This window comes from Paroedura picta, chromosome 17 (assembly GCF_049243985.1).
Source record: "Paroedura picta isolate Pp20150507F chromosome 17, Ppicta_v3.0, whole genome shotgun sequence".
Classification (NCBI taxonomy): Eukaryota; Metazoa; Chordata; class Lepidosauria; order Squamata; family Gekkonidae; genus Paroedura; species Paroedura picta.
The window spans coordinates 6810640-6838177 of record NC_135385.1 but is presented as its reverse complement, the minus strand read 5'-3'; the positions used below and the strand labels follow the sequence as shown (position 1 = coordinate 6838177).

General features: G+C 56.2%; 2 protein-coding genes across 8 annotated transcripts; one reads left to right on the top strand and one right to left on the bottom strand.

The window, feature by feature from the left end:
• Positions 1 to 296: 296 nt before the first annotated feature.
• Positions 297 to 6055, bottom strand: TVP23A (trans-golgi network vesicle protein 23 homolog A). 2 transcript variants are annotated; one of them, XM_077317208.1, is made up of 8 exons: positions 5910 to 6055; positions 4094 to 4173; positions 2598 to 2742; positions 2117 to 2206; positions 1705 to 1833; positions 1357 to 1485; positions 1029 to 1089; positions 297 to 488 (listed from the first exon to the last, which is right to left on the bottom strand). In XM_077317208.1, exons 1-7 carry the CDS (start codon positions 5916 to 5918, stop codon positions 1039 to 1041), a joined length of 633 nt encoding a protein of 210 aa, XP_077173323.1. In that variant the 5' UTR covers positions 5919 to 6055; the 3' UTR covers positions 297 to 488; positions 1029 to 1038. The 2 variants fall into 2 exon arrangements, with proteins under 2 accessions (XP_077173323.1, XP_077173322.1); XM_077317207.1 differs by having other exon boundaries at positions 4094 to 4205; positions 5910 to 6021.
• A 2081-nt stretch (positions 6056 to 8136) lies between these two features.
• CIITA (class II major histocompatibility complex transactivator) lies at positions 8137 to 27417 on the top strand. 6 transcript variants are annotated; one of them, XM_077317201.1, is made up of 19 exons: positions 8137 to 8629; positions 14826 to 14936; positions 16200 to 16328; positions 17680 to 17739; positions 18060 to 18116; positions 18346 to 18387; positions 18860 to 19009; positions 19807 to 19929; positions 20801 to 20869; positions 21139 to 22831; positions 22995 to 23168; positions 23627 to 23698; positions 24126 to 24206; positions 24531 to 24623; positions 25378 to 25461; positions 25687 to 25770; positions 25916 to 25999; positions 26426 to 26516; positions 26847 to 27417. In XM_077317201.1, exons 1-18 carry the CDS (start codon positions 8248 to 8250, stop codon positions 26499 to 26501), a joined length of 3564 nt encoding a protein of 1187 aa, XP_077173316.1. In that variant the 5' UTR covers positions 8137 to 8247; the 3' UTR covers positions 26502 to 26516; positions 26847 to 27417. The 6 variants fall into 6 exon arrangements, with proteins under 6 accessions (XP_077173316.1, XP_077173315.1, XP_077173318.1 ...); XM_077317200.1 differs by having other exon boundaries at positions 26745 to 27417; XM_077317206.1 differs by lacking the exon at positions 8137 to 8629 and adding an exon at positions 10906 to 11304 and having other exon boundaries at positions 26745 to 27417.
• Positions 27418 to 27538: the final 121 nt, after the last annotated feature.

Sequence of the window (27538 nt, the reverse complement as noted above, 5' to 3'; positions counted from 1 at the left end):
GATGCTGGGGGGGTGGGGGGTGGGGGGAGCTAGGACAGCTGGCGCCAAGGGAGTTTGGGGTGGCTTAGTCCCCGTGGGCACCCCCCCCCCAGTCCAGGCAGCCCCCCCAGCTCAGAGCAACAACTTCTCACCCTGGCAGCTGCCCTCCCTTTCTCTTGGGCTGTTTGCGTGGATCTCCAGCCTCCCTCCCTGCGAGACGTGAAAGCAAATATGAGAAGAGCCAAGGGAGGGTTTCACATTCCCCCCGGTCGCAGCCAGGGAAGCCAGGACCCAGATTACTTTCTCAGGCCCTAGAAAACCTTCTCAGCAGCACTTGGTTTTATTAGAGACACAAACTTCGCCATGCATATTCTGTTGGCACTGCAAGAGCCTCTCCGGAAAAGCTGCCTGCTTCTTCCTAGCCATATTTTAGCAGTTCTTGACGTGTTCCCAACTCCGAAGGCAGATCCCCCTTGGCTGGGCAGCTGGCTGGGCGGTTGCGACAGAATCTGGAAAAGGAAAAAAGGGAGGGTGCTTCAGCCGTTCAAAGAGCAAGTCGCTGATTTTTTATACCCCGCTTTTTTTTTATACTCCCCAAAGGAATCTCAAAGCGGTTTACGTTCACACACCCTTCTCCCCCAAACAGGCGCCTTATGGGACAGGTGGAAGGGAAGAGAGCCCCGAGAGAACTGTGACTGGCCCAAGGTCACCCTTGTGGGGAGGAGGAGTGAGGAATTAGACCCAGTTCTCTGCTCTTAACCGCAACACCACGTTGGACATCCTCATTTATGAGTCTTGTTGTGGGATCGCTCTCAATTCCTCTCCTTCCGAGTGAGACGGCCGGTGGGGATTCCAGAAGAGGAAGAAGACCTGTGGGCCGCCTGCAGCCACAAGCTGAGACAGTGTGCGCGCATAATGCTTTCAGCCTGTGAGTGGCGGAGGGGCGATGACAGGTGCAGAACTCTGGCTTGCACGTTCTGGGTCAGAGAGGCCGGCTGCCTTGCTGCTTCCTACCTGCAGTCTCCTCTGGAGAGGGGGAAGAGACTCACCTCCTGGTCCTCATGTCCCGATCCCTTTCAGAACCGTCTTCGGATATCCCTCCGGCCCGTCCTGGGCGAGGAATGAAACGGCATTAGCCTCGTTCGCCCCTGACCAAAGGAGCGGAGTCTCTCAAAATCAGGAAACCGGAGAATCAGGTTGGGCTCCTGGAATCAGGTCTGGAAGCCTTCAGGTGCATCGTATGGGGAGACGTGGGCGTCCCCGCAGACGCTGATCCCCAGAATAAAACTGTTGCCCCTCCCGGTGATGCGTGAGGAGGACGGAGGGTGTTCCCGCCCACCCCACAGCTGTCCCTTTAAAAGGAACCCAGTGGCTCACCTGCTGGAAGATCTGCTGAGCCGGGAACCTGGCGGTGATCTTGTGGAGGTTCCTCAGCCCTCCTAACTTGCAGTGGACGTAGCCGTACAAGTTAGCGGCCTGCAGGCAGATGCCGGCTATCACCAGCGCCTGTGGGGGGAACAGATGGGGTCGATTCGGCTCAGTTATGCTAGATCAAAGGTGGCCCAATAAGGACTCTCCGGACGTCCATGGACTACAATTGGATACAAATGGATTGTAGTCCATGGACGTCCGGAGAGCCCCCATTGCAGATGGCTCAGGGCTGGGCAAAGAGAGACATTGTGATTCAGCTTGCCCCACCACCACCACCACCTCCATTGGCCTTACCAGCCACCTCAGCTTCAGGGAAAAGAGGGTGCTAAAAAAGAACATGGTCCAGATGACGGGGCAGACGATCAGCCCCAACCAGAAGATCCGGGCCTCGACCTCCGTGGGGGCTGCGGCGCTGGGAGGGACCTGCGAGGGCCAGAGAGTCACATCAGCTGACGCGGCGGCAGAACAACACGCCGTTCCGCAGAATCGGGAACCCGTGCAGCGTGCAGCGTAGTTCTAGGAACGCAGATTCATTTCCTCATCCCGCTGGAGGGACTTCCTTAGTGTTTATCACGCAGGGCGGCTCTCCACGTTGGTCCCCGAGCCTTATAATAAATAATATTCAACAAGGAAACCAGGAGGCCTTGTCAGGGAGGGCGATGTCTGCCCAGCCCAAAGAGATGCCTGCCCCAAAAGCGCCACGTACCTTCTTGGCTTCGTACACCCAGTGGCTCTTCCCGTCTTCGTCGATCTGGTTCCACCAGCGCAAGCCGACCAGGAGCCTCCCGGTGACGTTCTGAGGGGCAAAACGAAAACCGGCCGCTGTTTTCAATGTCTATAATACTTCAGAATTTATCTTTGCTATGAGGCGAGCTGCCCAGAGCCCTCGGGGACGGGCGGCATGTAAATTTGAAAACAAATAAATAAAAATATAGAACGGCTTCCTTTCACCCGTTCTACGCCTACTCCACGAAGAAAGTGCTTGTGTCCATCAAAATCATTCTGCAGGACAAATCACCGTAATCCATGAATCAATATAAGCTTGTAAGGTGTCTTGACTACTGCTTCGTCGGGTGCCCGCCCTTGACGCTATCCCAGGTCAGATGACTCACGGTGCCTGACTGACGAGATAAAGGGAGCGGGTGGCACGTTGGCAGGTTCCAGGGGCTTCCCGGGGGGATCCTTACCTTCACGGACCAGAAGTCGAAGGAGAGGAGGAGGAGGATGACCACGAAGCAGGCCACGAAGCTCTTGCTGAACCAGTCGCAGAACAAGTAAGTCACGATGGCGCTCACCCGGAAGAAGAGGTGGAAGAAGGTGGCCAGAGGGTGCCTGGGGGGACCAACCAGCCGGGCAGTGCATGAGACGGGTTTCAGGCTGCCTGACACTCACGCATATCTGCGCTTCCCCCAACATAGCAAACCGGAGAATCCCCGAATACCTGTCTGGATTCGGCCTGACTCGAAAGCCGCTGAGCACAAACTCAGCCGAGCGTATGAATCGCTAATTGGGCTGTTACGGAAATCCCCCGGGGCATTCTGGGCCCTTATCAGGCTGCCCTTCCCAGGTAACCACACGGGGTTTTCCCCAGCGAATCTCAAATCGAGGGCAAGGGCAGATCCATCTCCCGGCCCACCTGCAGCTGGTAAATATTGGGCAGGCCGAGAATGTGTTTCTACTTGGGTAGACCCAGAGTAGCCGTTTTGGACACAGAGGCAGTGGGGTGCAGTGGCCAGAGTGTCAGGCTAGGATCTGGGGGGAACCAGGTTCGAATCTCCTCTCTGCCGTGGTGATCTTTGGCCAGTGGCACGCTCTCAGCCGACTCCCCCTCCCAGGGTGGTTGTGTGAGTCGAACAGAGAAGAGAACTGTGTCTGCTGATCTGGGTCCCCATTTGGGGGAGAAAGATGTAGGATGCCAGCCTCCAGGTGGGGCCTGGAGATTCCCCGGACGTATTGAAGCATCTGCAGCAGCTGCAGTTGAAAGGACCAGGCAGGAGGGGATGGGGAAGACCTTTCTCTGCCAGAGACCCCCAAAAGCTGTGAAGGGTGGGGGGGGGGGGCTGTAGCTCAGTGTAAGGCCAACTGCTTGGCATGTGGAAGGTCCCAAGTTCGATCCCCAGCAGCATCCCCAGGGCAGAGAAGCAGGCAGGAGGGGATGGGGGAGGCTTCAGGGTCTCAGCACCTCGGACAGCGGCCCAGGGTCAGAGGAGGCCCGGCTGAGCTTTCTCGGTCACGTGAAGGCAGGTTTGTTTAAGGAGGGGCTGTAGCCCAATGGAAGAGCATCTCCTGAGCATGCAGAAGGGATGGGGGCCCTCCCAGTGTGCCCCCCCCCAGAGTCTTATTTTTGGCACATGCAAGGTGTGTAGTGTGCATGATTCAAAGGCGCACGAAGAATATTCTACGGGGGGCACTGGAGATGTGCCATTCACATATTTAGATTAGGAACTTCCTGGTGTTTTTAAAATCTCCTCCCGCACCCTGATTGGCCCAGCGGGAGTCTTCCTGCTCCATTGAGCACCCTTCCCCCCTGCTTGCCACAGCTAGTCAGTTAAACGTTTAGGACTATCTCTCTCTCCTTCCTTCTTTACGAAGTTGTTTCTCTTCACAACAAACACATAGCTAACTGGCAGGAGTTTAGGCAGGGGGGACCCTCTGAGGAGTCTGAGATCTGGCACGGCTTTACCTGATCTTTGCTTTCCTTAACGCCAACTCCTCCTCGTGGGCAAAGTCAAGTGAGACATCCTCAGTGTCGTCTGCTAAGGTCTGTGGAAGACAAACAGACCCAAATGCCTTCCCTGCAAACAGACGTTTAAATATAAATCCAGACTGGAGAACCCACTTCCCTTGGAACAAAACGGCACCTCTGGAGGCCAGAATCTCGGAGAGAAGTCCTGGAGGGGCACCGGATGCCCTCTGACCCCCCCATGCCCCCCGTAATGCTGCTGTTCACAGGTTTTGCCCTGAAATCTCCAGGGACCCCCCTCCCAAATCGGAATGTGCAGCCCAAATTAAGGGAGAGGACTGCCCAATGAATTAACCACCCTCCTCCCTGAGACACGTCTGCTGTGGTGCAGAAGAGAGACCAGCCAAAGGGGCATCTCAGCTCCCGGGGTGCATTTGGAGGGCGCGATGCCACCCTCTCCCCCCTCTCTGCCGCCACGTCTCTCTCCGGTCTGGAAAGGCAAAGCTGCTGACTCCCGAGTCAAACCGGGATTTCGTTTTGAGTTTGTCACAAGTGGCTCAGGCAGCAGTCAGGCCGTGGGAGCGAAGGTGTGTTAAAAATAAAGTGCAGAAGCAGAAGGAAGGTGGTCCCAAGAGGACAGAGGTCACCTCCTCTGGGGCCAGCGTGGCTTCTGCCACTTCCACGCCAGGCCCCAAAACGCCCAGGCAGCCCTAAACAGGAAGTCCGTAGAAGACAGGTGTCCATCAGCTGGGGACGTCCGTCGCCTCTGCGGTGAGTCCTCCCGCCTTCCGCAAAGGAAGGTGTCACTTTTGGGCAAGCCTGTTTTTGTGGCCCCTTCAGACATCTGTCTTATTTCTCTGTCTCTTATGTTTCTGTCAAGATCCTGTCCACAATTTCCTGTTTCTTTCACCCATTTTCGGTTGGGGGTGTGTGTGTGTGAAGGAGCCCCCTGCTCCTGTTCCCCTCATTCCTGCAATAAAGAGATTTATTTGGAAACAAAGAGTCTGCTTTTTGGAAATTTGACAGGACAGGGCAGCTTCAAAAGAGGCGTTCTCAGACTGAAGGGAAGGAAGAGACGGCGAAGGGTAAACTGGGAATGATTTATTTATCGCCCAGCGAGTGTGTTGTGCCACCGGGAGATCCAAGGATGGCCTAGCAGCTGGGCAAGGGACATTTGGGGGTGGTTTGCCATGGCCTGCCCCTGTGCCATGGCCCTCTAATGTTGCTTGGAGGAACTCCCACCCAAATCCCTGGAGGTCTCCCATTCAGGTACTAGAGCGAGCCCACCTTGGTCAGCTTCCACGATCTAATGGGATCAGCCTGCTCAGGCGCTAGGCCGGCCCCCGGAGAAAACTGGTCCCCACAGAGACGAGGTCGAATCCACCCATCTCCAGCTAAAACCCCTCCAGACCTTGCTCAGACATGAAATTCCTTTTCTGCTGAAATCTGCATTTGCACTCCAGCTGACAAAGGGCTTGTCATGGAGACCGTGAGAGAACAGAGGCTGTAGGGAGAGCTGGGGAGGGGATGCTTCTGCACCAAAACACCCTGACACTAAATGACACGGCCTGAAATTCCTTCCCGCCCCCACAGACACCCCTCCCCTAGATCCCGGCTGGCCCCAGTTTGCTGATCTCACTAAGGTTCCCCTGCTGGTTTCTCCACCACCTCTGCATCTGCACCACACCAGACATTTCCCTTCTCGCTTTGATTTCCATGCAAAAATACCCCGTTCCGGAGCCCCACATGACACCACCCATTGCCCCCCCAAAACAGTCCCCATCCCCCACCCCCCCTCATTCCCCATCTCCCTCACCAGCTTCATCTTCCCTGGCACCAGCTCCTCCTCCCTCTCTCTCTCTCTCTCTCAGCCTCTGCTTTGCGGAGGTGATGCTACGGGGGCTGGCCAGCATCCGCCTGCCTCCCTGCCTGGTTGCTATGGAGACGGGAGGCGGATGCAGGTTTGGTCCAGCAGGGCCTGGCTGCAGAGGAGGAGAGGGGAGTCGCAGGGCAAATGTGGTGGTTTGGGAGCAAGGCTGCTTAGGGACAGGTTAGGGGCAGGCTGGGCCAACAGGGGAAGGACAAGCCAAGAAAACTAGGGGCTGCCATGGGGAGGGGGTCGTTGTGTGAAGACCTCTTGTCAGTAGGGATGTCACTCTCCAGGTGTGTCCTGGAGGTTTCCTGCTTTTGCTGTTAATCTCCGGATGACGGAGGCTCATTTCTCTTTGCCCAGGGGAAGGGGGAGAAGGCGGGGTTGGGAAACGCCTCAAGATTTGGGGATGGAGGCGAGAGAGGACAGGGCCCTCAGTGGGGTCCAAGGCCACAGACAGGGCCACAGAATGGATTTCTGTCATCTGGAGATGAGCTGCCATTTCAGGAAGGGCCCAGGTCCCTCCTGGAGGTTGGCGTCCCGAGCTCTTGGCGGCCCCACTCTGCGGGAGCTGCCTGTGGTCTCCGGCTCCTGCCAAGTGTTGTGAGTTCAGACACAACCGCTTTCACTTTCTGCCGGGACTTCTCCCTGAAACCGAAACTTGGAAATAAATTTAGGGAGCCGAGCCATGTCAAGTGGAGCGCTGCTTTTAGAAGGAGGGGCGGGGAGAGCGCAAAGGAGATAAGCTTTGGCAGCTTTCAGAAACTGGTCCCGTTGGCAGAAAGTCACATGACTTCTGAGCAGTGTTTAGACCTTTTCTCCAGGAAGCCAAAGTTTAAGGTGCTCCTGTTCACGTGGCCCTTAGCTGCTGGACTGGGCAGGCACCCCGCACCCCCCAGAGACGCTGCTTCCCTGGCCAGACGCCACCCAGATCCAGCTGGAGCAAAACAAAGAACAGCTTTATGCTCAGAATGAAAGCACGTTCGTCTGGAAAGCGTGCATGGACACGGACGCTTCTCCCCGGGACAAACTTGGTTTGTCCTACTGGTGCACAGGAAGAACCCAAGTTTGTGAGCCTTAAAGGTGCCGTCGGACTCAAACGCCGGTCGTCGGCTTTCCGCACACAAAAGCTTGTGCCCAGAATTAAACTGAGCTGATCCGAGAGGTGCACATGCTCACAAAAGCTCATGCCCAGAATTAAACAGCGGCTCTTAAAGATGGAGACGCTGGACCCCGGCTATGTTCTGCTGCTCCAAAGTAACACAAGGACCCCTCTGGATTTATTTTGTTTCCACTAGCCTGCTTTTCTTCCACGGACTCCAGGCAGCGATGATGCAGAGGGTATTCAACAGATAGCGCAATGCAGTTAGGGGTGTAGCACTAACCTGGCTTTTATAGAAGGAACCGGAAGGAAAGGAAGTTGTTAACATGACACATTAAATGGCGCAGAGTTACCTGGTAAGGATCCAGTGTCTAGCTGACGATGTGCAAGAGCACAGACCGCAGTCCCTAATAATTTGGCTAAGAAACATTTTGTGCAACGGTTCCCAATTGCCTGTTTTGCACAGTCTGCGGAAGGCCGGCAGCGTGGAAGTCTTCCTGTCCTCCTCGGAGGGGGGGCCCCACGCAGAAGGCAATTTTTGGATCGTTTAATGGGTCCTGCTAAGAATGAGACTTCTCGTTTAAGATTCCTGGTTCGTTCTACAGCCTTGATCCTATTGTAGTATTAACTGAACACCCCATCGAGTCAGTTGTCTTGACTTGATCTGTTTTGAGCCCAAGTGAGATGGGAGGCTGGACTGGATGGACCCTCCCTGGTCTGATTCTTTTTATATTCAAGGGAGGAAGCTGGACTTTCATTGGATAAATAACAATAATACATTATAATAATATTCGCTGGGGGTCTGGGAGGATGAATCAAATCAAAAGCCTGCCTCTGAAACTTCAGGCAAGCCCCTCTCTGGCTGTTTACATCCCAAAACCGCTTTCTCCTGTGGCTTCTTGGTGCTGCACAGATTTCGGCAACGCCAGCAGGGACAAGTTCCTCCTCTCCGAAAACAAGAAAAAAGTCCCCTGAAGGGATCGTCCTGCTGTCCGTGGCAGAGAGCGGACCCTTCTGAGAATCCGGCGGGTCCAGCTTTCTGCTGGCTCTGCATTTTACAAAATCTCGCTCTGCTTCTTTGGAAGAGTGTTTTAAGCACCGATTAAATGAGGAAACGGCCGAATTTGAAAATCCCACAGCATTTCTCTCACTTCATCTTTTTCTGCAGTGTTTGTTTACAGGATGCCTCCTTGTCCCCAGCATCAAACTGAAGCAGCCTCGTTGGCATCTCGCACCCTCTTTCCAGAGCTTGGTCCCGCCGGCATGAATCTTTTCCAGGAGATCTTGCCGGGCGTGAGAGAGGTCCTCGACAGGGGCCCCCCCTCACAAATCCAGGCCTTGCTGAGCCTCATGGCTGAGGCGGGCATCGTCTCCAGGGAATACCACCTGACCCTGCTCCACGAGGAAGACCAGGACGCTCTAGCCAGAAAGATCAGCTTGACCCTGGTGGGGAGGCCGGACGTCTGCCTGGACGCCCTCGTGCCTCTCGGCCGCCTGCAGGTCTCTGGCGACCACCAGGAAGAGGCCCCAGAAGCTACATCGGCCAGGACTAGAAGCTTTGGGGGTAAGTTTACCTGATCGACGGCTACGGATCCACCGACAGCACCGATAAAGAGAAACACGGTGCCTCGTATGGACAGATTCTTATTGTTGATCTTGATGTCGCGGTTAAGTGCAGCAGCCTCTCGTCTGGATCTCCCCCCCTCCTCCTCCACAGGCAGCCATCTGTGTGACCTTGGGCCATCCCCAGTTCTCTCAGAGCTCTCTCAACCTCACCTAACTCACAGGGCTTATTTTGTGGGGAGGGGAACGGGGTTTGTAAGCCGCTTCGGGACTCATTCAGGTAGTGAAAAGCAGGGTATAAAACCCAACTCTTTTTGTTGTTGTTATTATTTATTTGCTTTATTTCTGTCCTGATTTCTCCCGGCTCTTCTCACTGTTCTCTGCTGCCTCCATCCTATTTTTAGAAACAACAACCTTGCGAGGCAGGTTAAGACGGAAGCTTGGGGTGGGCCCAAGGTCACCCTCTGCTTCCACAGCAGAGTAGGAATGCAAATCCATTACATTCGCTTATTACATAATTTCTTGCTCCCTTCATCCCATCCTCAAAAACACCAACTTTGCGAGCGATTCGAACCCAGGTCCCAGTCCGGCACTCTAACCACCAGGCCAGCAATCGTGGCGGGCTGAGCCTGTGAGCAAGGGGAACTGCGCCTCTGCAGAATTTGGGAGACATGCCGGATATTCTCTGCTGAGATCGAGCTGGAAAGAAATTCGTTTTGCCGCTTGGCCCAAGGAGAGCTGTGCGCAGGTCGGATTGGGGGGCTCTTGTTCCAGTCCCAAAAGCCCCGTCTTCCCTTTCTCGGTGCAGTTTGGGGGAGGCGTTTACTTTATCTAGGGGTAATCTGGTGACGATGCAGAGGGGAAAGACCAGGGACGAGAAACGGTGCACCGGAAGCAGAGAGCCGGAAATAATCCAGGGTCTTCAGAGTGGAGAGACCGTGGCCAGGGGACAAGACGAGGCTGCCTTCCCTCCCTCCCTTCACGGCTTCACGTGTCCCATTTGAGAGATGACGGAGACGTGACTTCCTGGTGACAGATCTCGAATCCACAGGGGAGAAGATCTGGCCTGGCCGCTTGGAGAGAGGAGGAAGCCAGAGACCACATCGGTGGCCCTAGGAGGGGGAGTCTCATGCCCCCCAGGCCAGCCGCCATGCCCGGCAAGACCCCCAAGGCGGAGTGATCTATCAATCACAGCAGGCCCAGCGATGCATTTAGGGGCCCTCGAAAACCTTTGCATGTCTTTGGAAACCAGAAGGGAGAAATGAACTTCTAGGGTCAGAGCAAAGGAAGGGAAATGAACACCATCCCTGCAGGGCTGTCTTTGCTGCAGGAAGCTGGCGGGCGGCTGTTCCAGATACCCGGGGGGGGGGGAGGGAAGAGGGTCTTAATGCTTTTGCGTGTGCAGGCAAGCCTTCAGGGCCCACCGAGTGTGGTGCAGCTGGCCACTTGAGTTCCAGACAGGGCGGTTTGGCTCTCCAGCCAGCCGCTCTCCTGGGCAAACAGGAGGACAAAGGAGAGGGGTTTTCCTGGACGCCCGACTTGCCGTTTCACCTCGCTGGCGTGCAAAAGGATTAAAAAGACAAAGGAAGACTGCACCTTGTTGACTGTAAAACAATTAGCAATAAGCAGCTGTTCAAAAAGCGAGAGCCAGCACGGTGAGGGGTTAAGAGCGGCCGGTGGATATTTTGGAGACAGGTTCGAATCCTTGCTCGCGTCACGGAAGCTTGCTGGGTAACCTTGGACCCCGTCGCCCTCTCTCAGCCTGACCTACCTCCCAGGGTTGTTGTGATGTGGACACGGAGGAGAGGAGGAGGACGGGAGCAAGGCGGGGGGGGGGAGCAATGAATTAAGTGCAAAAAGTGATCCGTAAGATAAAACCCTTGAGCAGATAACCAACCAAGATCTAGCAAAGGAGACTCCAACAAGGAGGGCAGTTCATCAGGGGCCGGGTTGCCAACTCCTGGGGGAGGGGGGGATTCCAGGAGATTTCAGGGGGGCGGGATTTAGGGAAGGGCGGGGCCTCAGGAGGTACGTCTGGCACTGTGCTTCCTCCGGGGGAACTGATCTCTTTAGTCAAGGTCAAGGGGGTGGCAGGGGACAGTGGAGGAGTGACAGGGTTGTGAGTGTCCTGCACAGGTTCAGGAGGGGGTCCACGTTGGTCTGAAGCAGCAGAACAAGGTTTGGGGCCAGGGGCACAGGTGAGACCCGCACAGCTGCCTTCCAGGTGTGAGTTTTTGTGGTGCCTCTGTGCATGCTCCTTCCCAACACTGCTCGTATCCGAAGAATTGGGCCGCACACGAAAGCTCGTCCCTTGAATACAGCTTTGCTGGCCTTCCAGGTGTCCCCGGACTCGAACTTTGTCCCACCTGGGGAGGCATACCTGCACGTGGACCTTACTCCTCGAATGCAGCTTTCTGGGTCTGGAAGGTGCCCCGGACACAAACCCGCTTCTGTCGCCAGTGATAGCCGTCCGAGTAAATGGAGGAGGGGGTTTCCCGGTGGTGGGCTTGTCTTCTCCGAAAGAGGCCAGGAGTCCTGCCAGAGGAGGAAAGGCGTCCCCCCCCCCCAGTCGTGGGCTTCTGCATAGCTTTCTTCTGACACACGCCAGCCCCAAAAGTGAAACAGATTTCAAGAGCTTTCACTTCCCTGGACACGAGGAGACCGGCAGGGTGCAAGGTAGGAGCTGGGGAGGGCAATGGGCACGTTTTGCTCTGGGGGGGCTGACTGGAAGGTGCAGGTGGGGTGCCTCGGGCACTTGGGGGCACAGGGGGGACGGGGCTGCCAAGGCCTGCAGAAGGTGGTCACTGCGAAGGATGCCTCTCCCTCTCTCCTGCTGAATTCCTGCCCTGGGAGGTCTCCTTGCACCTTAGAAACCAACACAGGTTTTTCACTCCCGAGAATCCACAAGCCCCCTTCGTCAGGCACGAACTATGACTCTTCAAGGAACCTTATACCTCCCCCAAAGGTTGAGTGGTCTCAAAGGCACTCCCAGGCTTGCACGTGGCTCTTCGGTTGCAGACCGACCCAGCTGTGCCGGGCCGGAGGGCCCTGCTTTTGTGGCCTGGGCCCTTGAGGGACAGGTGAGCTCTTGGGAACCAGTCTGCGTGGGAAAGCTTTTGAAAGAGGAGCGGGGGAGGGCCGAGGGCAGCTGCCAGGCTGCAGTCACCACGGGAGAGATTATTTTGGGTGGAAGGCAAAAGGGAATTTCCTTCGCTCCTTTTGGGCATTCCCCCTTGCGCCTGACTCCGGCCAGCCTCGTTCTGCGGTCTGTTCTTCACCTGACCGAGGGAGCAGGGGCTGTTCGACGGCCTTCCCCATCCCTGGCTGCTCTCGTGCCTCGCACGATCCAGGAGAGTGCCACGTTCTGGGTGCAGGATGGACCCTTTGGGACCCCTTCTCCAAGGTCAGCCAGCCCCCTCCTCCTTTCCCTGTGGGTCTGCTTTGCAAGAGGGGACAGGGTCTTGGGGGGGGGGGGTGTTGCTTGACAGTTCTCCTGGAGGGGAGGGGGGTTCATGATTTCTACCTGGTGCTACCTGGAGGAGCTCTCTTCTTTCTCTTTTGGGCAAATATGCCTTGGTGCCCAGGCAAAAGTGACAGTATGAAAGGCATGGAAGAATCTGTACAGATTTGGGAGCCCAGGCGCACCTCTGAAGCCAACCAGTTTTATTCTGGGGTTTTGCGTACCTACCTGAAGCACTGGGCCATCTTCTGCATATCCATGGCTCAAGAGAAGAGGGGGGAGGCAGAAGGGCCAGGAAGATTTGGGCCTACCTCCTCACCCCCCACACACACCCCAAAAAACCCCCAACTGGTTGCACACATTTTATGACATGGCCTCTAAAGTATTTCTGACAAGTGAAACACCAGCGATAAATATGATCCTGTTATTTCTCAAGCCACATCTGTCACACGGCTCCCCCGGAGATTATATCACGGCTGCTTCTCCCCAGAGGGACCAGGGTGGGCTCCGGACCCCGTGGGTCCTGTTTCCTTTTCCTTTTTGCAGCGGGAGGCGGGTTCCCCTTTTCCCCTTGTGAAGGAGGCGGCTTCTCCTCCAATTCTCCCTGGGGTGGGAATCTTTCCTGGCCAGCTTCTCCGAGTGATGTGCGCTCCATTTCCTTCCCTGCCAATTTCTAAATTGCCACTTTCTCTTCTTTTTTATTTTCCAGGCGCACAGGGAGGGCTGGGAAATGCCTCATCTGGGACAGATTCCCTTTTGCTCGCTAAATTGCCTACCCATCCTTTAGAATGAAATCCGATTCTTTCTCTGTTTTTTTTTCCCCCTACCTGCAGCAGATTTTTTTCAAAAGACGAGTTAACGCTCTGCCCTTGATCTATCGCAAAAGGGCGTGCTGCATTTCTGTCAAGCAGGGGGGCGGGGATGCCAAAAATAATTCAGCGTTATGAATCAAAAAGGGTTCTTTTGTTCTGTCCTGAGTGATGTTTCCCAAAAGCTACTTCGGCAAGTCCCTTCTGAGTCGACAGCCAGCAGCCCAAAGTCATAGCTGCCGCAGAGATTGTGAGCTCAGCTGATGTCTTCTGCGGCTTCCAGCCTGAGTCTGGTGTTCAGAGCTGCAGCTTCCGGCCTGAGTCTGGTGTTCAGAGCTAAGGGTCCAAAACAGCTGCCCTTAGGAGGTCAAGCGATGCTTTGGCTGCCTATGTCTGGCGGGGTAAAAGGGAAGGTGGTTAAAGGCTTAGTTTGGGGTGGCAGCAATCATACAGGATTGCTTGTGAGCCAGGTTATGGAGCAGGGAAGTCAGAGGAGGGACGATCTGCAAGTCTTGATTCAAGTTGTGGGTTTGAGAGAATCCTAAGTGCCGTGTCCCAAACTGGGCAGGATCTTTGCAACTTTTGACGTGATGGTCACCATATCGGGGGGTTTAAGAGGGGCCGGGGAGGCGGGGAAATCTCTCCCCTCTTCTTCTTCTTCCCTCTCTTCCCCATCCCATGCCCCTGTGCATCACCGCCAGATCTGAGCATTCGCTTTGTAGCCAGCAAGCGGAAACCATGCGCCAAATCTAACGACACGCAGGCTGACGTAGCCGGTCAGGTCTGGGCAAAACTGCCTCACCTACGCGGTGTCTTTTTCCGGCTTTGTTGTTGAGCAGTGAGGCGTGTGGACAGCTGGATCCTAAAATCTGTACGTGGCTGAGAACCTCTACCCTGGGACAGGAAACAATGTTGTTCTTTTTTCAAGCCCCCCAAAATTGGGGGGTGGGGTTTTTCGAGTATGGTTGTCCCTTCTGTTCTTTAGTTGCTGGGCTTCCCACACACACACACACCTGTGAGGTTTTTTGCCTCTTTTTCCGCTGCCCCCAGAAGGGAGCGGGCTGAACAGTGTCGAATGGCAGAAACCTCGACGCAGAGAAGGCAGCGGGAGAAATGGATGGATTCAGGTGGATTACTGGATTGCAGCAGATCTAAGTTTGAGCCCAGGGGCCCTTGAAGACCTGCAGAGTTTCATTCTGGGGGCGAGCATTTGGGCATGTGCACCGAAAAAAACCTTGTTAGTCTTAAAGGTTTTGCTTAAGTGCTCATGCATGCAAAAGCTTATAGCTTGAACAACAGCTTGTTGGCCTTAAAGGTGCCCCTAAGTCCTATGGAGGTTTCGACTCGACTGTTGGTGTCTCGTGGAAGGCCAAGAGTCCCCTGCCCTCCTGTGGGGTAGATTTGAGGATGGAGCTGAACTTATGGGGTGCTACCAGGGGTGCCCACCTCCAGGGGGGGATACGGAGGGAAACGCCCTGTCAGCGGTTGTGGTGAGCAGATAAGCAGAAAGGTTGACAGACTGGCCACGGTGAAGTTCGGTGCACACGGGTCTTGGATGCAAATTAATACAGAACGCCAAAACGTGGGCCGGTTTGAAAGACACCCTTCCGGCAGCTTTCATCAGTGCCTGAAGAGAACAATGGCAGTTCTGCCTTTAGCTCTGAGTCCGGTTTGCAAGACGACTCAAGCGACACATCTGCGCACAACCGAAATAATGATCATGTGCAGAAAATGGCCTGCCAAGAGAGAACCTTCTGTTATGGGGAACTGAGCAGGGGTGGACTCAGGAGCTTTGCAGGCCTAAACCAGCAGCACTCGGTTCCCCATAAGAGAAGATTCCCTCTTGGCAAGTCCTTCTCTGTGCATGATCGTTATTTTGGTTGTTTTTCTAGAAGCTCAAACTCTCCCATTTCTGCTCCTCCCTGCAGACACCATGATGGGCTCGGGGATCCAGCCGGCAAAGGGGTACCTGGACTTGCTCCACAGCGACCTAGACCCACACCTGCTCTACAAGAACATCCAGGATGACCTGTCCACAGGTAGCTCAGGGTTCCGGTTGTAACCCCCGGAGGAAGTTCTGGCAATCCGGTGGGTCTCGGCCTAATTCTGCCCCGTGCTGACACGGTAAAGAGTTCCAGAGGAACTGGGTGGCAGAAGATGCCGGACAGGATGGACCTTCCCTGCGGTGACCCAGCAGGGCTTTTCTGAGGCTCCCTTCTGGGCGCGTGAAAGCCCTTATCCCAACTGGGCCAGAAATGCACTTTTTGCAGGTTTCTAGCAGGGGGGGGACCTGCGTGTCTCCAGAGGGTTTCGAGAAGAGGGGTGGCTGGAGCTGATGCTGCAAGGGCGGGAAAAGCAGAAGCTTTTGAAAGGGAAGGAGGAGCAGAATACCCCCCCCTACACACACACATATGCACAAGCACACACACAAACTGCAGCGGACTCCTGGGTGTTTGCTCTCTGGTAGATGTCTGGGGAGGAAGTGGATGGAGAAGAGAAACTCTGTTTGTGAGCAGCAAGGCTGGTTGTCAACCAGATTTTAGCTTTTCCTCCTGAGTGTAAACATCATGCGTATGCAGTGGGCATCCCCACCCACCCCGATTAGGGGGGTGCTAGCACTGGGTCGCCATCTCCCACTGCGTTTCACCACTCTTGAGAGCGGCTTTATTTCTTTTTACAGAATTTGCGTTCCACCTTTCTGCCCACACAAGGGGCAGAACAAAAACATATGTGATAAAAATCTTATTTTAAAGCCTTCAAAAAACACTCCCGAACGCACTTCATTAAATCAATCTTAAAAATATTTAAAAACACATAAAACAGGGTTAAAATAAATGAACTGAAGGGTACGTTTTCCAACCAGCACCTCAAACAGATTTTGCAACCGGAGAGATTAAAAGGAGGCCAGGGGAGGCTGTCAAGAGTCAGGAGAGAGGAAACCAGTGTGGGTGAGATCCAGGGAAATCAACAGGAATGAAAATTAATCTAATAATGAAAACCAATGGTACTGGTTCCAAATTCTAACCATAACAAATGAAACTTTTGTGATGGAAACAAGCAAGGAAGTTGCGCTTCCTCAAACGGATGGTGTGTGACTGAGGTGCAGCTGGGGTAGGTTCTGCCCCACCTGCCAGAGCTTCACCTGTGGGATCAGGTCCCAGGGCCTGCCATTTGCAAGGGGAGAAAAGACCAGGTGAGGTGGGACCTTTCGTGGTGAATTTGTGCCCCTCCGTTTGTCCTTCTAACTTGCCCCCTCTGTGTTCACTACCTTGGTTGATGGATCGCTCCTTGTTGGACCCAAGGCCACGCTCCTGACGCCGGCATTGAGGACCCAGACTACTACTCAGACGTCTTTTACACGGTGGAAAGTGGGGAGAGCGGAGAAGAGGTCTGCCTGTGTGCCAATACTGGAGAAGCCTATGAGAAAATAGGTACGGGGAGGGGGAGGTACCTGGTCTAATTTTTCCTGCTTTATGAAGTCCGGGGAAGCCCCCAGGTAGGTCAGCCAGCTCTGGGTGGGGGAATCCCAGGAGATTTTTGCGGTGTGGCCCAGCGAGGGTGGGGTTGGGAAAGGGAGGGACTTCCATGGGGAGAAAGTCATAGAATCCCCCAACACACACAAACCATTTTCTCCCGTGGACGTGCTCTTGGTCCCCTGGAGATGAGTTGTCACCACTGGAGATCTCCAGAGGTGGCCAACCCTGTTTGTAGCATCACAAGGCAGGGGGGTCTTCTGCTTTCTGGACGCACCTCAAACTGGAAGAATACCACAAATTAACTCAATGTGTTGATGCCACAAGGTGAGGTTGTCGAAGGAGGGTGACACGCTGGGTTTGGGGCAAAACGCTACGGTTAGGAGCCAATTCTACCCTAGAGGCTTGGCCAAAACCCAGAGTGCTTCCAGGCGAGGTCACCCCGTTTCTGGAAAGCGTTTCCCCCACCCCCCACCGGCACCCCTGCACGGCATCCGAAAATAAAACGGAGTCCAGACTGGGAGGATGTGAAAAACGGAAAGCAGCAATAACAGTAAACTGGGTAAGATAAGATAGAGAAGAAGGGCCAGTCGGGGTGATTTCCCTCGATTCGCTCGCGTGCGGGGCTTCTGAGAATCAAACAAGCACCACAACAAGCAGAAGGGACTAATCTCTTCCTAAAAGGACGCAATAAAACGCCGGGAGCACAATAACCAGCTGTGATTAGCTCTGAAGGCGAAGCCGGAAGTAGAATAATCTTCGGGAGACTGGTGATCGACAAATAGATTTTATTGGATGTTGGAGAACGCCCCCCCCCCCAAATAAATGCCGAACGGAGGACAGAGAAATGACCCCAATTGGACTTCTCTCCTTTGCACCCTAAAAATGGCCCAAAATCCCGTTCGAAGATCTCGCGCATTATATAAATTGGCCCTACAAATCGGGAGTCGTTTTTCTTTTTCTGAAATAATCTGCCCCTGACCTCACATGCTGCATCCAAGGGTGTTTCACACAGAGTTTTACTCGGATGAAAAACAGCAGCAGAGGGGGGTGCGGATTGGGGCCGAATCCCACCCACTCCCGACTCCATCCCCAAAGTCTCCAGCTGTTTCCGAACCCAGAGCTGGCCACCCTATGGGATCCAGGCGAGGGGCAGGGATGGATCGCCTCCTCTTCGGAGAGGAGGGTTTTCTGGGGGAGACGCTCTCCTCAGGGGCCGGCCAGCTGTGTGCGTGTCCTTCGAGGGTCCGGGTTCCTGGGGCCGGGGGGGTCGGCCTTCACTGTTGCCCGTTCCTCTCTCGCCCTGTAGCCGAACTTGCCGAATACGTGTTGAAAGACAAGCTGGAGGAATCCGTGGAAGACCTTTTCGGTAAGCTGCTTCCGACCGCCTCGCGGCCCCTCTTGCCCTCGGCAGGACAGTGGTACGATGGGGGCATTTGGGGAGACGGAGAAGTCGAAAGGCTTGCCATCTGCGGGTTGGGGCAGGCCTGGAGGTTTGGGGCGGAGCCTGAAGAGGGCGGGGCTTGGGGCCGAACGCCAAAGTGGCCATTGCCTGCAGAGTGACTGGCCTCTGGGAGGGCAGGAGGTCTCCAGCTCTCACCTGGGGCTTGTCCTCTGTCCTCGTGTTGGCTCTGGAAATTGCGTGGGGTGGGTCTGTATATCCGTGTGGCCTCTGCTTCCCCTCCACAGGGAGCCTCGGCCAAGACGAGGCTGCAGCTGACGGTTGTTCCGAGCCAAAGACACGACGTGAGTGAACCCCTGTGGCCCCCGTCCCCTCCCCACCCCCTGCCAGAGACACACCAAGCATCCCTTCCTACCCGGCTGGGGACTAGCCCTGGTCTGGATATAGCCCCACGTGCAGAGAGGCAGGGAGCCTCAGGCCAGCCTCTGCAGTTCTTGGGAATGTCTTCACCTTGCCGTCCCGTTCAAAACCTGGAGCACCCTTTCGGTTCAGACTCTCCTCTCGCCCCTGCAGGATGCTTTTTCGACGCTCCGGAAAACAAGCGCCAGAAAATCGGTACGTCAGCGTTCAAGTATCCTGGAATTACAGCTCCTCTCTAGACTACCAGGGCCAGTTTCCCCGGAAAGAAGGGGGGCTTTGGGCACTGAGTGGTCACTCTGATCTGGAGAACCATGTTCGATTCCTCACTTCTCCTCCACTTGCAGCCAGCTGGGTGACCTTGGGCCAGTCCCAGTTCTCTCAGAGCTCCTGCAGCCCCACCCACCTCACAGGGCATCGGTTGTGGGGAGAGGAAGGGAAAGGGGTTTGTTTGAGACTCCTTTGAGACTCCTACAGGGAGGGGGGAAAGCAGGGTATGAAAGACCAACTCCTCCTCCTCTTCATCGTAAAACCTTGATTTGGAACGGAGCGAGTTATATCTAGAAAAGTCATTCCAGGGGACCAATTCAGCAGTTTGCTCATTGTCTTCCCCCCACACACACCCTGTTTCTCCGTATATAATTTGTCCTCTTTTTTCTCCCCCACGCAGCGCACCTGCCAGGCCTCTGCTCCGGAAACAGTAGCCCAGCCGCATTTCCCGTGGACGCATCTCCGCCCGAGGCCGTCTCCCTTTCCAACTTCCACGTTCAGTTTTCCGTGACCACCATCACCCCTGCGGGGAGGCTGCCCGAGCAATTCCGTACGAGAAATCCTTGCTGGGTTGGAATCTCAAGCACGGCACGAAACACAATAAAAATTGCCGTTTGCTGGAGTAGTTAGCTGTTCCTCTTTGCAGTGAGGCCTGTCTGTAGTCTGTCCTGTAGGGCCAGCCGAGGGGTGCCATCTCCAGGGCAGGGGACACAGTGAATGACCCCCAAGCCCCAGAGCATGGCAGCTTTGTGAAGGGGGGGGACTTTGTGGCCTGGAAACCCGCTGGGCTTTCTCCCCACAAATCTCGAGGAATTCTCCAACCTGAGCCAGCCCCGTAGTTTGGGGCAGCCGGTCTGTAAACAGCCTCACTGCAAAATGCAGACTCTTCTTGTACGCAAACCGCCTGGATGGAGGCCCTTCCCAGAACTCCCAGGGGAACTCGACACCCGATTTCTATTTCTCTGCTAGTAGGGGGCAGGATGCCTCTTTGCCTAAAGGAGCCCTGGCAAACAGAGTTCGGCCTTCTCCACATCTGGATGCCAGGACTGTAGCTAGACCACCATCCTTGGGCGAAATGAGGCAGGAGTCCAGCAGCCCCCTTGGGACCTGCAAGCCTAAGGAATCTTCCTTCCTTGCCAAGAGAGAGGGCAGAACAGCCAGGGCAGGGACAGTAATGTCAAAAAGCACCAGCAGCAAAAAAGCAGGAATTATGGGATGCGTTGATTCCCCCTGGAACGGCCGGAAGAGCCGAATGTGTTTCAGAGGGAGGTCTTGGGAGGGCAGCACATCCCCCGGTGTGGTGGGCATTGCCAACCCGTGCCTCTGCCTCTCTCTCTCCGTTCCCAGGGAGTCCTGATCCGGCACTCAACACGGAAGGACTCCAGCTGTTCCTGGCTTTCCTGCCGCCTTCCCCGTGGGTGGATTTCCCGCTTGGACCAGCCGTGCCAGACACCGACGACGTCTCTGCAGGTGAGTCTCTCCCCGGATCGTGTGCACGTTTGCTCGGGAGCAAGTCCCCCTGGAGAAATGGGCTTATGTGCCCCCCACCAGCCTCCTTCCTCCGCCCTTCTCCACACGGACCAGTTGTTTACAAATGCTTGCTCTCTTTTGATGCATCCGTAGCCCCTGCCCTCCCCAAACGGGTCCCGGAGCAGCCCATGTTGCTCCCTCCTCTCTTTTAACCTCACGACTAACCTGAACCGAGAACATGTGACTGGTCTAAAAGGTCACCCCGCATTCTTCCGTGCAAGGATGCCAACCCCCAGGTGGGACCTGGGGATCCCCTGGGACTGCAGTCTCCCAGGAGCCTGTCATGAGAGTGACGGGCAGTAAGTCGAAATAATAAATTAATAAACAAACAAATAGAAATGGAACGATTTGGGGGAGGGGGGGGACACTTCTTTGGCCTTCAGCCCCCAGGATGCCCCCGTCCTCCTCAGGCTCCGCTCCCCAATCTCCAACCTGACAACCTTCCTTCCATTGCACGAGAGAGGATTCGAACCTGGGTCTCCCTGGTCCTAGTCCCTCCCTCTCAACCACCACACAACCCCGGCACAGAGTGGAGATGCACCTTCCCACACCTGCCTCCAATCCCCCCTCCCCTTTTTTAAGAGCAGCAACAAAAATGAAAAGTTCAGCTCAAGGAGGACTTTTGAAGGACGGCCAAGGTGAACCTGCTGGGAGACCTCGGGGGGTTCAGGCTGGCCACTGCTGCCACCTTGTGGCTGTGGGCAGATTTGCATGCAAGGCCACTTTTGCACATTGGTGTGGAGCCTGCCTTTTTGGCTGCTAAAAGGGGGCTTGGCTTGCACCCACGGCTCACAGCTCTCTTTATCCCTAGTGGGAGACGCAGCTGATGGATCCCTGAAGATCCAGCCTCTCCCGCCGGAGAAAGCAGACAAAAGACCAGGTGCGTCATTCCTGGCGTGCAGGGTAGGCGTCCCCGACCACTGGGTTTCGGACACGGCGGTGAGCCTGGTGACGACATGGCTGCTGCAGGGGGTCAAAGCAACGTATCGGAAATGGTCCCCCACCCTGCCCTGGATCACCCCACTTTGTGAAACCGCTAGATGCCCTCCAGGCATCGGATTTGTTTTTATATTTTGCAAGTTTTATTATCCCGCCGGAGGTTTCTGTGGACTCCTGCCTTCATTTCCTCCGTGTCTCATTCCTTTCTAGAGGCCGTGGACGCCTTCTCTGCACGGTTGAAAGCCTCCCTGGGGGAAAGGTGCCGATTCGTGGCCGTGGAGCGAGACGTCCTCCTAGACCGCCTCTACATCGAAGGCGACGTCCTGCAGCGCCACGCTGAGAACCGGGTCGGGAGAAGCACTGACCTGCGGGCCGGAGACCTCGAGGGGAAGGAGAGGACGACGGCGGAGAGCCTGTTCCGGATGCTCGAGAAGAACCAAATTGGGCCCAACCGGGCGGCTCTCGTCTTGGGCAAGGCCGGGATGGGGAAGAGCCTCCTCGTCCAAAAGATCTGCCTGGACTGGTCCAAGGGCAGGTTTGCCCAGTTTGAGTTCCTCTTCCGGTTCGATTGCCGGAGGCTGAGCCTGCTCCGGGGGAAGCGCTACAGCGTGAGCCAGCTGCTGTTCCGGCTCTCTGCCGACCCTCAAGAAGGGGACGGCCACGTCTACCGGTACCTGCTGCGGAACCCGGAGAAGGTCCTCCTTATCTTCGATGGCTTTGAAGAACTGCAAGATCTGGGGGGCTTCTCCCCATGTCCCGACAGCCCGACCCGTAAGGAGCCCCCCTGGGGCATCGGTGTGGTCCTGGGCAGCCTCTTCCAGAGGAAGGTACTCGACGGCTGCACCATATTGCTGACCTCCCGGCCCAAGGACAAGATGCACCAGTATCTGCCCAGGGTGGACAAGATCCTAGAGCTGGTGGGGTTCTCCCCAAAGCAAGCCAACGCCTACCTGGCCAGGTATTTTGAAGGACGCTCCTACCGCAGAGATGCCTTGGACTCCATCGAAAGCTCTCCGTATCTTTTCAGCTTCTGTCACCATCCCGACCTCTGTTGGATCATTTGCTCTGAGTGCAAATCCGTCTTGGAAGCCGGAGGTGGAGAGTTGCCCTCCAGCCTCACCAGCCTTCTTGTCAGGTTCCTCCTTCGGAAACTGCAGCGGGTGACGGACGAAGGGGCGGCCCCACAGCTTGAGGAGCTCTCCGCCGTAGCCCAGGTGGCGTGGTCTCTGGGGCAAGGCCAGCTGCACGCGCCGAGGAGCGTTCAGTTCCCCTCTGCCCATGTCAAGGAGGTGGCCTTGAACTGTGGACTCATGGAGCCCTTGGTCTCTGGGGAGGATGGGGACGGAGGAGGATATGCGTTCTCGAGTTCTGTGGTCCACAACTTCCTGGTCGCCCTCCACTTGGTCCTCGCCAAGGAGATGAAGGACAAAAGGCTGACCAAGTTCCTTTGGCTGCAGTCCAGGCCCAAGAAGTCCCTCTGCTCGTGGAACTTGGTGCCCAGCTTCCTGGCAGGATTGCTCTTCCTCCGGGATGACCCAAGCGCTCCTGTCCTCTTCGGAGCAGAAGGGGAAGCGGACCCAGCGAAAATGGTCGCCAAGAAGCGGAAGAGCCTCTGCAGATACATCCGGAAGCTCGGGATCGGCGAGTTAGGCCCGGGCAAGCTGCTGGAGGTCTTCCGCTGCGTCCGCGAGACGGAAGACCCGTTTCTTCTGCAGCACGTGGCCTTGAGGGTCCGGCCGGCGCTCTCGTTCTTCGGCTTCCCCTTCGCCCCTCCGGACGTCTGCGTCCTCCACTGGGTCTTGAGCAAAGCCACCAAGCCCATCGCTTTGGACTTGAGGAGCAGCTCCGTGGGTTCGGAAGGGCTCGGGCGCCTGGCCGGCCTCCCGATCGTCACGTCGTTCAGGTTGGTGGGCTTCGTGCGGGCGAGGCAATGGCTCCATCGCAGAGGCGGGAGAGCCCTGTTTGCCCGGGCGGTCGGAGGAGGAGGAGGAGGGGGCATGCGCTGGCTCGGCTGGAGGCAGCTTTCGGCAGGCCCCGGAGCTCAGCTGGAGAGATCCCTCTTGCAGGGCGCCGCTGGGGGAGGCCGTGCAGCTCTGGGAGCGCTTGTGGGAGACGGCGGGAGACGAGGGGCTGCGGCCGGCCGTGGAGAAATTCGTCATCAACCCTTTCAAGGCCCAGGTGGAGAAGGACGTGGACGACCTGTGCGCTCTTGTGCGCATGCAGGAGAAAATGAGCAACAGGTAAGGGCGTCCTTCCTTCCTTCCTTCCTTCCTTCTTTCTTATCGCCTGGTGCGTGGGCCAAGAGAGCGGAGGGCAATTGGGCAGCCAGGGCTGGGAAATACCTGCAGATTTTAGGGGTGGAGCTTAGAGGGGCGGGGCAAGGAGGGGAGGGGCATCAGCAGGATCAAACACCTTCCAAAGCTCCCCTTTTCAACAGGGGAGCCGATCCCTGTAGTCTGGAGGTGGGTATAATCCCAGGAATTCTCCAGGCCTCACCTGGGGGCTGGCAACCTGTCTTCCAAGGCAGGCCACAGGTGGGGGGGGTTGAATTGACTCTGGCTCCGTTGTCACTGCCTGGGTCTCCTCAGGAGGGGTGCGGATCAGGTATTCCTCAACCCCCTCCAGGAAAGAAGCCTTCCCCTGCCCCTCCAAAACATCACACATTCACTGCTCACATCCCCTCAATTATTCCGTTTAGCAAGGTGGGCCCGTCCAGTGGTGACGCCCACAAGATTTCGGCCATCGCGGACCTTCGGCACCTAGAGTTTGCGTGAGTAAGAGAGGATGTGACCAAGCAGGCGAAGAACGGGCCTGTCGGGAGCTGTTAGCTGGAAACGTGGAGCCTCCATGTTCTGGAGCAAACCACCTTTGCTCCTCTTTTGCCTGGAACACCCCCTGGGAGGGGTCGCTGCCAGTCGGTTCTGCCTCAATGGCATTTTCTTCACCTTTCCCTCAGTGGGAAGCCACAGGCAGCTGGCACGTGCCCTTCTCCCCAGGTGGGACGGTGGTTCCCCAAGGACCTTCGTTCCTGGAGTGGGGAGGGGGTTCGAGGCCATCCTCCCATTCTGGCGAGAGAGCGACCCCTTCCCCGTCCCCTCCCCGCCCTCTCCGGGGGGCCAGGAAGGCAGAAGGGTCTCCCAAGGGCCCCCAGGTGAGGAGAAGTCCTTTTGAAGCATCTCTCCCCTTTTGCTTGGCAGGTTGGGCCCCACCTGCGGCCTGAAGGGCTTCCAGAAACTGGTGGGGGTCCTGGGGGCCTTTCCAGCTCTGCGGCATTTGGAGTAAGTGCAAAGGAGGCCTGTCCCCGGGCTCCTCTTGGGGGTTGCCAGCTCTGGGGCGGAGAACTCCTGGAGGTTTTTTGGGGAAAATGAGTTCTGGGGAGGGGGAGGTTTGGGGCAGGAGACCGCTTGCAGGGGGGTTTGGCTGCTTGTCACAATAAAACCCAGCCGCAAACCGGCACCGTCTTGGAGGCCCACAACCCATCCATCTGGCAGGTTCTGTCGGGCGTTAATGGGGTGGGGGGGACCTTGCATCTCTTGGCTGACGCCCCCATGGAGAAAAGGGCCTGTTGACAAACGCGTCTTCCCCTCCCCGTCTTCCGGCAGCTTGGATTCCCAAAAGGAGAACGAGATCGGCGACGAAGGAGTGGCCGCTCTCAGCCGTGTGCTCCCTCGCTTGCCCGCCCTGGAGACTCTGAAGTAAGCCTCCGGGAGACCTGCACAGGAGGAGAGAGGGACTGCACAAAGAGAGGCTTGCGTCTCCCTTCTCCCTCCCGGTTCTGTGCTCTGCCCTCAGCCCCATGGGCAGATTTAAAATCAAAGCTTCCAAACCACATCTCAAAAAGGCATGCTCCCATGCCCCACCCATTAATGGCCCCCCCAGCGTCGCACAGGGGCTCCCTCTGTGCTCCTGCGGGACACCCGGAAGGCCAAATATTTATATTGTATTTATATTTGTTATAGCATCGTACAGCGTGTGTGTCGTGCAGCCAGATCTGAGGATTGTCCGGCAGCTGGGCAAGGGGCGTTGGGAGCTGGCCTCTGCGTCGTGACCTCTCATGTGCCTTGGAGGTCTCCCATCCAAGTCCCAGGCAGGGTCAGCCCTGCTTAGCTTGCCTGGCCTAACCGGGTCATCCCTCGGGATTTCCGGGACTGCCCCTTGGCCGCTGTGTCAGTTCCACCTTAGCCAGCAGGAGAACATCTTGAGTTAATAAACACAGACCTGTACGAGAGGAACATGTGTGGCCAAACGGAAGAGGTGACCACTGGAAGAGCATTAGGCAGGCAGAAGCCCCCCCCCCGCCCCAAATTCAGTCCTTGGCATCTCCAGCTAAAAGGATACGAGGGGGAAGATCCCTGCTTGAGGCGCCGGAGAGAAGGGGCTTTTGCTGACGAGGTCCTAAGAAGAGCCACAAAACAGGCTCTGAATCGTGCAATCCTTCCTCCCCTCCAGCCTGTCGCAGAACAAGATCACTAACCTGGGAGCTGAGAAACTGGCCCGAGCTCTCCCTTCTCTGCCCTCCCTGAAGACGCTGAGGTGGGTTCGGGCCCCCACCCACCCCCCGCCCCAATGCCGGCCCTGTCTCCCTTCGCCAGACGCACCCGAGGCCTGCCCTTGTGGGGTGGGCAGAGCTTTCAGATTGGTCAGAAGCCCCCTGACGTGGAGATTTTTGGCAGGCCAGTCACGTTGAGGTGCATTTCCCGTTTCGATCGATGAGCTGACCAAAGCGAAAAACCACCTTTCCCCCTTTCTTTCCTGCAGCGTGTACAATAACTGCATTGGTGACGCCGGAGCGGAAAGCTTGGCCCAGGTGCTCCCGGAACTGACCTCCTTAAGAGTGCTGAAGTAAGCAGGGGGAGGGGGGGTCGGTCCTGCAATAATCCGCCACCCCGGCCCGCCTCGCAGGGGGGGCCCCGTGAAGGGATAAGCCCACCACCCCTTTCTGGAAGGTTTGCTTCTTCGCCATCAGTGGAAACTTCTTCTTTTCCAGCGTGCAGTGCAACAAGATCACCGCCGCGGGGGCCCAGCGTCTCACTGACAGCCTGCGGAAATGCCCCCACGTGCAGAGCATGGCGTAAGTCGGCCCCTTGGCTTGGCTCGAAGGGGGTCCGTAGGGCCACTGGGATGGCTCCCCACGCAAAGGTGTTGCAAACCGTCCCCTTGGAAGACAGCATAAGCACACACGAGAACGGCTCACTCGCATGTGGAAGTTGCCCCTTGATGCGTGTGTGAATGCCCACGCCTACCGCAGCCCGTTCTCGGCTAAATTCTCCTTGTTTTCAAGCCACAAACCACCTGAGCCTCGTTTTAAGGCTTGCCTTATCAGGGGATACTCTTAACTCTCCACTTCTCCACGGAGGCCCTCTTCTAGGGGAACCTGGAGAACCTCAGATATGGGGGCCCTCCGAGGCAGAGCATCTTCCCCCTTTTGTAAAGGGTGATTCTCTCGTGGCCTGTGGAGTTGGGATGGGAGGCTAACTCTGCTCTTGTCTTGTCCTAGGCTGTGGAACCCCTCCATCCCGCACGGGATTCTCGAGCACCTTCAGCAGCTGGATTCTCGCATCAGGTCTCTCTAGAGGCAGGGCACCCAGGTGAGGAGGGTGGGCCTGCCTTTCCGTTTCCAAAACTGCAGCCCCGCATCTTTCGCGGCAGAGGAAGCAGAGCCAGGCTGGGGAGGAGAAAGGGGACCCCTCGGCGCCAGCTCTCACCCCCCGGATAAGCCACCAGCTTCCTCCAGGCCTCCACCCACGTCCTTGGTGGTCTCCTGTCCAAATCCCAGAAAGGCCGCTGCTATCTGCTTCTCATCCTGCCCACCGCAGGCTCACCGGCAGTGAGAAACCCGCTTCTGTTTGGGACACTGAAGCCCCACAGGGGTCCTGGGGAAGGAAGCTGTCAAAAAACAGGTGCTTTTGACTCAGCAGACGTCCATCCCAGGCGGACAAGAAGCAGAGGCTTGTACAGTGCTCTGACCCACAAGATTGTGACTTCCTCCCCGTTCTGTTGCTTCCCCGAGAACCCGGCTGCAGGCCAGACCCTCACGGAGCACCACGCTGGCTGGAGTGACGTTCTAGCTCCCTGCTGCTCTTTTTCTGCCTTCCTGCGGTCTCTTGCTTCCAGGGGCCTCCTCCCTTGGCCCAGTTCGACAGGCTCTTTCTAAGACCTTCTCTGTTCTTAAGGGAGGGGGATTCTCCGACCTGCAGCCTCATCTCTATCAATAGACAAAGAATGAGAACCCAAATCTACGGCTACCCCTCTCAGCTGAGAACTAACGCACTGTCTAAGCCTAAGGCATGGAATTGCACCTAAGAGTCACTGGAGAATTAACTGTCTCGGTACTTTGCGGTTCTTAATCTGTTGGGACAGAGCTTTGTTCCCGGTCCCCTCCGGATTCCACCAATCCGGGCTCGGAACTACTGTACAGTTTGTAAAAAATTGTGAGAAACATGTTCAATGTTTCTTCAACGACCTCTTTTTAAAATGTTCTAAGCCTTCTGGCAGACTTCTTTCGTATTTATTTATCCTTTAGATTTAAGAGATGTATTGAAAATCGGGGGGGGGGGGGATGTGAAAGGAAGCAGCCCAATTTCAGTTTGGCTTCCTTGTGTTTTGTGTT